General features: G+C 36.3%; 1 protein-coding gene across 2 annotated transcripts in view; it reads left to right on the top strand.

The window, feature by feature from the left end:
- The window catches only part of Avl9 (AVL9 cell migration associated), a 48,783-nt gene that overhangs the window by 23,209 nt on the left and 14,877 nt on the right, over nucleotides 1-10,697 (top strand). For both annotated transcript variants that reach the window (XR_004122030.1, XM_031382014.1), the window contains exons 10-13: nucleotides 149-687; nucleotides 5,119-5,253; nucleotides 6,884-7,103; nucleotides 9,609-9,726. Coding sequence is in view for 1 of the 2 variants with exons in the window: in XM_031382014.1 (XP_031237874.1) it covers nucleotides 149-687; nucleotides 5,119-5,253; nucleotides 6,884-7,103; nucleotides 9,609-9,726 (1,012 nt within the window). In the remaining variant the exon portion in view is untranslated. The remainder of the gene's footprint in view (nucleotides 1-148; nucleotides 688-5,118; nucleotides 5,254-6,883; nucleotides 7,104-9,608; nucleotides 9,727-10,697) is intronic.

A 10,697-nucleotide genomic window follows, 5' to 3' on the forward strand; every position in this document is an offset into this window, starting at 1 on the left:
AAAAAAAAAAAAAAAAAAAAAAAAAAGATGAAGATGTAGCTTTTGAAAAAATTTTATAGGAAATTTCCACTATATAAAACAGAAACTATACATTATTTTCTTACATATTATTATAAGGCAAGCTGTTCTTCAATATTTTGTATTTTAGGCATGATTGAGCATGGCCTCAGTGACTGTTCTCAATATAGACCCCGAAAGAGTATGTCTGAAGATGCTGGACCTCAGGAAAGTAATCCCCCTGCAGATGATTTTCTTTCTGAGTCTACTTCTGACATCTTAAGTACCAGCTTGGGAACTGTTCCGAGAATCATGACAGTAAACCATGGAGAAGATGCTGATCCCAAGACAGAGAAGCCTTACTGCCAAGTAGAAGGTAACAACAACAAAGGACATGAACCCAGTGATACTGGCCGATATCTGGAACTTCCCCCTCGTCCATCTCCAGAGTCTTCAGAAAGTGACTGGGAAACGTTGGATCCTAGTGTCTTAGAGGATGCCAGCTTGAAAGAAAGGGAACAGATGGGGTCAGACCAGACACACATATTCCAAAAGGACTCCGTGCCCTCAGACAGTACTCCAATTACTGTACAGCCTCAAGCTAATACCAGGCAGGTGGTCCTGATACCAGGGCTCATTTCTGGTTTGGAAGAAGACCAATATGGCATGCCTCTAGCCATCTTTACAAAGGTAAAATGGACTATCCTTTATTGAGGACATTAATTGTAGCTTTATGTGTTTGGACACATTTTTGGGGTCTTAAAATTCTCCTTGAAAACCAGGAAATAAATAATGAATAGTGCTGCTAGATAAAGATGTTGGACTTTTAAAGAAAACCTGGACTTTTTAAAGTTTTGAAATATTTTAAACACTAAAGAACTTTTTAAATTATTGTGTTTATATTGTGATTATTAATATGAAATCTTGGGGATGAACAAGAAAGGAAAGGTTATAATTAATAAGTGATTTGTTTGTGTGACGTTCACAAGGGGTTAAGTGAGGTTCATTTAACCTTGACATTACCTAGGAAGAGGAAATCTTAATTGAGAAAATGCCTATAAGATTGGCCATGGGCAAATCTGTAGGGCATTTTCTTGATTGATGTGGGAGAGCCAGCTCCCTATCGTTGGTGCCATCCCTGGGGCGGGTGGTTTTAGATTGTTTAAGAGCAAGCTGAGCAAGCCATGGGAAATAAGCCAGTAGTATTCCTCCATGATTTCTGTTCTAATTTCACCCAGTGATGAATGTGACCTGAGAGTTGTAAAATGAAATAGACCCCCTTCTTTCCCAGTTTCCTTTTAGTCATGTTATATTATCACAGCAATAGAAACCCTAACTAAGAAAATATATATACATATGCCATGTGTACCTAGTGTCCAATGAGTACTAGATTTCTGTAAAGTGGAGTGACAGACAGTTGGGACCTACCATTAAGTGTACAACTAGACCCAGGTCCTCTGCAAAGCATCAAGTACTATTAGCAGTTGAGTCATCCTTTCAACCCCTAATTGTAAAATTTCTTTAAGTGCCATTATTTCTGCATCTCCAAGAGTACTTCTTATCCGGAGGCAAATGGACTGAGGAAGAATTTTGGCTTTGAGGGTTACTAGTAATCTGAATCTTTCCAGTAAACCATGTTAGTTGTTAGATTTATGTGTTTTATGCCAGTACTAAATATGTAGTAGGCTTTCCACTATTACTATGATAAATAAGCCATTTTTCCTCTTGGTTTCATCTTTTATTGTGTGTTGAGTAAAACCCAATGTGTTACTTAATCACATTTCTAACTACAAATACTGATCCTTTGGGTCAGTAACTTTAGAAGATGGTATGTTCTAAAAACCAAATTGTCTTTAAGTTGTTTTCCTCTTGGGATTCTTTTACTTTATTATTTTTATCTTATATGTGTAAAGTTTTGCCTGTACGTATATACATGCATACAGTGCCTGTTCAGGTCAGAAGAGGGTGTCAGATCCCTTGGAGCTCAAGTAACAGAAGGTTGTGAGCTACCATGAGGGTGCAGCTAATAGTCTGTACTCTGGTTTTGCTTTTGCTTTTGTTTTGTTTTGAGAAGGTTTTGTGTGTGTGAGCATGTGTGTGTGTGTGGGGGGGGGTGGTGGCACTGGCTGTACTGGAACTCTATTTGTAGACCAAGCTGGCCTCTAATCCAGAGGTCCTCCTGCCTCTGCCTCCCAAGTGCTGGGATTAAAAGCATGTGCCACCACCTCCCAGCTTCACCCTGTAACCTTAACCTCTAGCTAGTTCCCCAACCCTTAGTTTTTGAACTTGGATGAGAATGATGTCATGTCATCCTTATAGACCAGGTTTACTATGTAAGCACTAGAGGTTACACCATATTGTTAAATAATTTGTATGATGTTTTTCTGAGAGCTTATTTAAGAAATACACAGAGATGGAGATGGTTGGAAAGATGGCTCAGTAGTTAAGAACACTGACTGCTCTTCCAGAGGTCCTGAGTTCAATTCCCAGCAACCACATGGTGGCTCACAACCATCTGTAATGGCATCTGGTGCTCTCTTCTGGTATGTGTGAAGACAGCAACAGTGTACTCACATAGAAAATAAATATATATTTTTTTAAAGAAGTAACTGAAAGGCTAAGGAAATGATGAGTCTAGAAGCATCTATCCAGCAGAACAAGAGAAATAGAAAAAAATTGAAACAAATCATGCTCCGCTGCTATGCAAATGAGTGAGCAGAGGAACATTGAAAGGGGGGATGGAGTAAGATAAACTGAAAAAGAGAGACAGTAGCATTTGGGGTGTGCAAGTCCAATATTGAAGGCCTTTTTTCTGTTTCCTCCTGATTTAGTACTGGAGTTTGGGCACATGCTGGCATAGTTAAGTGTTGGGATGACTAGAAAGGACTGGGATCCTTTTCTGTTTAATTTCCTGTGTCAGCTTTCTTCTCCAATCACAAAATGTTGATGTACCATAAAATCAGTTGATGTACTATAAAAACTAATTTAAAGTTACTTTGTTTTAATTTCTATATGCCAGTTTAAAACAAAGCATTTTAAATAGTGAAATTTAATTATCTCAGCCATGTATGGTGGCACATGACTGTGACCCAGCACTTTGGTAGCTGAGACGTGAGGATCTTGAGTTTGAAGCCAGCCCAAGATACATAACAGGATCATATCTCAGAAAATAAAAGTCGTATAACTTCTCAACTTGTAACTGAATATATAGAATTTTTTTTTTAGTATTTAGATATTTGAAGGGGAGATGAATAATATTCCATTATATTCTACTCTACTTTTTTATTAATTCACTCATCAACTGATCATTGCCTCCAACTTTTGGCTATAATGAATACTTCTGCCAATATTGCTATATAAATATTCAATAATATTTGCTTGTAATTTTTATTTTTGTAATTTGTGTATTAGTGTATGTTTATCATACATGATAATTGTTCTGTGTTTTTTGTCTTGTTCTTTCAGTATATGGTGCCATTTCAAGTATGGATGTTGAATTGTCTTAGATAAGTAGGAAGCCAGGAATAGGTATAAAATCTGCTTTTTTGAAAAAAGATGTATATTCTCCTACAATCATTCAGCACCTTCCAAAGATTTTAGTTAAATTGAATATCATGAAAAGAAAAGTAATGACACCATATTAAAGCTAGTATGAACAGTTGTATCAATATGTAGTATTTCCACATGGTTTAGTAGTAAAAAAGTCCAAAGCACCTGTAATAAAATTTTCTGTGGCCTGAGGATATAGAATGCATGCCTAGCATACACACAGCATTGGATTCAACCCCTAGAACCAAAAAGAAATGTTTCCTAATCCACCTCTTCTACCCATCTGCCTTCTCTGATAGCTGTGAATATTGCCATTGTTGTATTTCCTTCTGGTGGTAGTTTTCATAGCATAAGGAAATGCATAGATTTTGCCCTATCCCTTTTACACAAATGATACCAATCTGTGCCCATCTTTTTCTACCCCTTGATCACATTTACATTTCTTTTCTTTTCTTTTCTTTTCTTTTTTTTTTTTTTTTTTTTTTTTTTTTTTTTTTTTTGAGACAGGGTTTCTCTGTAGCCCTTGGCTGTCCTGGAACTCACTCTGTAGACCAGGCTGGCCTCGAACTCAGAAATTCGCCTGCCTCTGCCTCCCAAGTGCTGGGATTAAAGGCTGTGCCACCACCGCCCGGCCACATTTACCTTTCTGAGAATTGAACTTCATCACTTTTTATAGTTTTAGAATGTTCCATTTTATGGCTAGAAATGTATCTACTCCAATTTTCATGAAGTTATGAATCCTGTTTTTTAAAAAAGTGCTATGTTAAATGATTAAAAAATATACTAACGGATCAGCAGGTGATAAAGGGTGTGTTTGTGTTTTCAAACAAGGTTCTTTGTAAGTAGCCCAGTTAAAATATTTACAGGAAAATAGAAACAGTTGCTGAAAGATTCTGAATTAGAATAGGTTTTCTGTAAGTGTGATGGCTACAAACCTGCCTTTATGCACAAATGATTACCACTGACCACGCCCTAAACTCTGGGGTTTGGGCTGGGTTGGGCTTGCTTTTGGTTGATTGGTTTGCACACCTAAATGCCTATTGAGGATTAGTGATTCAGCTATAATTTTAAAGCAGTGCTTTTTCAAATGGAAATTAAACAGATACTGCAATGTAGCTTTTGCTTTAACTAATTTGTAGCAAATATTTTGACATATTTTTGCATTGTGTCTATCACAGTAAACTGGATGTTTTTCTATTCTCATTGCACCTTGGTGGCTATGTGAAGATGCTTTAAAATTCTTAACTGTTTTCTACTAGACAACATACTTTTTAATGGTTATAATATGTTTAATCCCCTAAATTAAAAAGGAAGTCAGAGTTTAAATTGGACCAAAAATAAGGGATTAAGTAAGATGGCCTTGCAGATGTTTGATTATTTGTGAAGAGAATTAGCTAACCACTGACTGGACTTACTGCAGTCAAGGCAAGACATTGCTTTGTGAATATTACTTTAATGAGTCAAAGATTAAATGGGCAGGCAGGGAAGAAAGGATTTTTTTTTCATGGAAAGAGGAGTAGCTTTTTTTTTTTCACGTTTCTGTTATTTTTCTATTGCTCTTGTAATCCGTAGGGATATCTGTGTTTGCCTTACATGGCATTGCAGCAGCATCATCTTCTCTCTGATGTCACTGTTCGAGGATTTGTGGCTGGAGCTACTAACATCCTTTTTCGACAACAGAAGCACCTCAGTGATGCCATTGTGGAAGTACGTTTATGTCTGAGTATATGAACTTGGCCTGCTGGTTCACTATTCCTTTCCTAAATATAATTATGAACCTATTATAACAGCATTAATAAGAAGTGTTTACTATATTCCAGTCATTTTAATTATATATATATTTGTTTGGGTTTTTGGTTGTGTTTTGTTTTGTTTTGCTTTGCTTTGTTTTGTTTTGAAGACAGAGTCTCTACTTAGCCCTGACTGTTTTGGAACTTACTTTGTAGATCAGGCTAGCCTTGAACTCAGAGATTTACCTGCCTCTTCCTCCCAAGTATTAAAGGGATTAAAGGCATACCTCACTATGGCCAGTTTATATTTATTAACTGATCTCATTTTCCTAACAGCTCTATAAGATATGTACTATCTACATTTTGTATATACATAAGCTGAGGGACATAAGTTGAGTGGTTTTCCCATTATCAAACAACAGATAAATGCTTGAGCAAGGATTCCAGCCTGAACAAACCATGTCTATCATGGTCTCAATGCCTTATTAAGATGTGGAATTTTTTCAGAATAATTTAAACACATACCCTGCTGTTAAAGAACTTCATAGTAGTTATTCAATACTGTATCAGAATATTTAAGCTTTTTAATTATTCATTTAATTTCACAATTGAAAAATATTGTTTTTTTTTAACTACACTAAGGTTTTTATAATTACTGACAGATCTATTATTATCCCCAATATAAGTGAGAGAAAAACTTTATACCAAATAGGAGGATACAGGTGGGAAAAGCACAAAGTGCTTTACCAGTCAAAAGTTGATTGATAGATGTTTTATTAATTCACTCCAATACTAACCTTTGGGGGTGAGTTGACTTACAGAGAAGTTGCTAAGTATGTGTAAGGGTCTAAGTTTAATCACCAACAGCTAAAGTACAAAACAAAACCTTGCCAGTTAGGAAGTAATGTATTTATGTATGTATACAGCATATACAGTATGTATATGTAAATATATATATATACACAGTAGTAAAAATATTTCAAAGTGTGCCTGCCCTCAAAATAGAAAATTTAAAGGAATTATAACTAAGTGTATTTTTTTCATGTTAATATAAGGGCAAGTTTTATTGTTTATGTATCTATATTTTCCAGAGCAATTATACTACCAGAGATTTTAGAAACATAAATTACTTTTATAGTTCAAAGTCTTGTTCTTAATTGCACATATATTTTCTGTCTTTTCTTAAGACTTACTTAGATATGTGCTTATTTTGCCTGCATGCATATGTGTGTGTGTACTGTGTACACACGCGGTTTGGATGTCAGAAGAAGGTGCAAGAGCCCCTGGAACTGAATGGATATAAACAACTCTATGAGGCTGTGAAGCAAATGCAGATCATCTCCAAGAGTAGCAAGTGCTCTTAACCACTAAGTCAGCTATTCTTCTCTACCTATAATTTCTAAAATTAGAAAAGACACTTTTTTCCATAAAAAGAGAAAGTGTATAGAAACCTCAGTGTACAAACCTGCCTCTTTCTTAGATTCATCCTTTGAGAATATTGTTACTCATATTTTTTATTTCCAGTTCCAATTCCCCATAGTTCCTTTTTATAACATGACAAGGATATATGTGTCCCAACTCTGACTTGCACCTGGGTACTCTTCTAGGTAGAAGAAGCACTGATTCAGATCCATGATCCAGAACTCAGGAAGCTGCTTAACCCAACGACTGCAGACCTAAGGTTCGCAGATTACCTGGTGAGGCATGTGACTGAGAACCGAGATGATGTCTTCCTGGATGGCACAGGCTGGGAGGGAGGTGACGAATGGATCCGGGCCCAGTTTGCAGTCTACATCCACGCTCTGCTGGCTGCTACACTGCAGTTAGGTGAGAAGCACTCAGCCACAGTTCTTCCTATATGCTCTGATATTTATGGATGTTTTGAGTTGCGTTAGAAAATCACTGGTACCCATACAGACATAATGACTCTGATATTTTGAGTACTTTATATCCTTCCAAACCTTTTTCTTTACATGAGTTTTGGGCGTGGATTTTATGGTTTGGGATAGTCTTTATAATAGTGAGTCTACTTGAGCATGTAGTCTTACCATTACTCTCTTTTTTTTTTTTTTTTCAAGACAGGGTTTCTCTGTATAGCCCTGGCTGTCCTAGAACTCACTCTGTAGACCAGGCTGGCCTCGAACTCAGAAATCCGCCTACCTCTGCCTCCCAGGCACTGGGATTAAAGGCATGCACCACACTGCCAGACATTTTTATTTATTTATTTATTTATTTTCTTTTCTCTTTGGTACTCTTTATGATAAAAATGTTAAGACAATACTGATTGTTTTCATTTCAACTTGGCTGCTGATTATTTTGTCTCAAAGGAAATGTCAGTATTTAGTAACTTTATAAATACTGCTTATACATTTTCAAGTTATTAAAGAAAGAAATTTAAAGGAATCATTGCAAATTATATTCTGAGTGATTAGACCTTCAAAGTTTTATCCCATTCTAAAAAATATTATTTTTCCTGCTAAATGGTTAAAATGGGGCAGGTGAAAATATACTCCTGGTTAAAACTACTTCATTCTACTTAGAAAACAACATGAACTAGAAGTGGAGTTTTGCAATAAGCATTTTTACCTTGGAACTTTGGCAAATACTTATAGACTTGTAGCAAAAAATAGATTTCAGAATATTTTTGGTTGTCATTACTGAAAAAATACACTGCTTTTTTTAAAAAATAGCAATGAAATATGTACAATATGCAGTTTACTTTCTTGTAATAGTCTATAAAAGTGCATGTCTGTAGTATCATGCAGCTTATTTGCATTTTTGTGTTATCAGGGTTTTTTTTTTTAATCATTATTATCATTTCCACTTGCCAAGGTAGTCGTAAATCTAGATTTCAGGGATGTTCTTCATCATAAAGAAAAAGTAATGATCACTTATTTGTTGGTTATTTTTAAATGTCTATCATTTCTACAAATATATCAGCAGAGGCATCAAAATTAAATCTTGTAGCCCAAATTTACTTACTAATCTTGAGAAGAAGCCCAGATATCTACTAGTTATTTGGCCTCATGAATAATCAATTCTTTGTTTGTTTTCAAGACAGGGTTTTTCTGTGTAGCTCTGGCTGTCATGGAACTCACTCTGTAGACTCTATTGCTGGCCTCAAACTCAAGAGTTCTGCCTGCCTCTGCCTCCCAAGTACTGGAATTAAAAGTATGTGCTGTAATTATCTGGCATTCAACTTTTTTTAAAATTAAAAAAAATTAATACATGCAAGGTGTGTTCTGAACACTTTACAGCTAGTAATTAATTTTGGCCTTAATAATAATCCCAGAAATTACAATTTACAGAAAACAGGAAACAATACTCTGTAACTTAGTCATCTGTCTGGTTGAGAGGCTTCAGCAGTCTGGTTCAAAAGCCCATTCTTACGCATGATCAGCAGAGGAGTTTTTCCTGAAGGAATGTCTTGAGAAAGTATACCTTTATGCTGTAAACAGAACTGTATGTCTCCTGGCCCTTTCCTAGTAACAAAAAGCTACTGGCATTTCATCTTAAAAGCACACAACATAGCCAGACATGGTGGCACACACCTCAGATACCATCTGCCTAGACAGAAGAAAGCCAAGACAGAAGGCTCACAAGAGTTCAAAACCAGCCTGAGTGCATAGCAAGACTTTGTGTCAAAAACAGAATAGCAAACCTTCAGGTGTGATAAATGTGAGGCACTAGGTATTTGAATCAGATCTCCAAACCTATTCTGTCCTTCCAAGCAAAAGAAATGTTTGTTGACATTTCCCCATGGTATCAATATAACCAAGAGCTACTTAGCATTAATGTGAAAATCCTATGTTGTTTTAAGTATATTTAATAGTACAATGCTTCAATAATTCGTGAATGAAGCACTAATACTAAGACAAAGTCCAAACAAAGAAAACATAGGTAAAAGAAGTAGTTTACTTGCTTGTGCTTAACCTCTTTTAACATTTGGGAGGAGATTCTAACTGCCTCATCATATGCTTAAGCCAGTATGTCTGCTCACTGCCATGTCTGTACTTTTTATTTAATAAATAATATGATCCTTGTAACAGTAGAGAAAACATGGAAACATTTTGGCATTGTAGAGAGCCTTGATCAATGTTTGGCTCGGTCCTCTTATTTCCCAGTTAAGAAAATGAAGTTCTGAGTGATTAAGTGACTTGCCGAGGGCTTCATAGCTTTTTAACAGGGTTTCTGGGACTACAGCCAAATTTGCTTCCATCTATAGGTTCTGTCCCCACAGTGTGGGTGGGGCTTTCACCCTTTACGGTTCTTAATCCTCATGCCCAGACGGCTGGGGTTCAGCTTAACTTTCCTCAACCATTCTCTTGGCAGATAATGAAAAGATGTTATCAGACTATGGAACAACTTTTGTTGCCGCCTGGAAGAATACTCACAACTACAGGGTATGGAACAGCAATAAGCATCCAGCACTTTCAGAGATAAATCCAAAGTAAGCAAAGTAGACTTGATGGGATGGAAAATGGTTGCTCTGCAAAGAAAGCCTTTCTGTTATAGAAACAATCTTACTATGTAGGCCCTGCCTAACCTGGAACTCACTGTGTAGATTAGGCTGGCCTCAAACTGAGAACCACCTGCCTCTGCTTTCCCAGTGCTTGGATTAAAGGTTGTTTATTACCACTCCTGGCTTAAATACTATTTTTAATGATATAAGCATAAATTGGCTATTTTCACTGTACTTTGAACTTTTATTTCCTGGTGGGAAATGGACAAAGTCACCTTTGTATTCAGCACCATGTTATGTGGGAGCTATTGTTTATTGTTTTTAGCTAATGGAAAAATGCAGTTTAAGTGATGCTAGAAAAGATACACACACTTTCTGATGTACAGATTAAACAATATAAACTTCTAGATGCATTTGGTAGGGATTGTTTCAGAACATTTTGGTGGACAAGGCTATTACTATCTTTATATTATCTCTCAAAGAAAATGATAGGTTCAACTCTAACTTTGGTGAATTTTTTGGCTATGGCAAAAAACTATATTTCCATCTGAATATATTAAAAACGATGAAAAAGTAGACTACATTTTAGTGCTATTAGATGAAAGAACTAAGAGTTCAAAGTAGTCTACCTCACCAGTTGCAAGTTCTGGGTGCTGAGGCATACAAAGGAAAACATGTGAATTGGTTTGCCAGGAACATATGAAGTGGCTCTTCTTACAAGCTGGGTCACCCTAATTAGTCAACTATCCAGTATGTGAAGCTGTCTCAATCATTGCACCTGATGCTACTAACCTGAACCAACTCTACAGATCTTAATGCTGGTACATAGGTTCAGCCAGGCTGGACTTTAAAAAAAGGTACCAAAAAATGTATAAAGAAACAAAAGTTATGGGGGTTAAAATGCAGACTGGAAAGCACTCATAACTAGGTGTGATAGCACATGCCTGTAATCCCACACT

Source organism: Mastomys coucha, unplaced genomic scaffold, assembly GCF_008632895.1.
Source record: "Mastomys coucha isolate ucsf_1 unplaced genomic scaffold, UCSF_Mcou_1 pScaffold20, whole genome shotgun sequence".
NCBI classification, from domain to species: domain Eukaryota; kingdom Metazoa; phylum Chordata; class Mammalia; order Rodentia; family Muridae; genus Mastomys; species Mastomys coucha.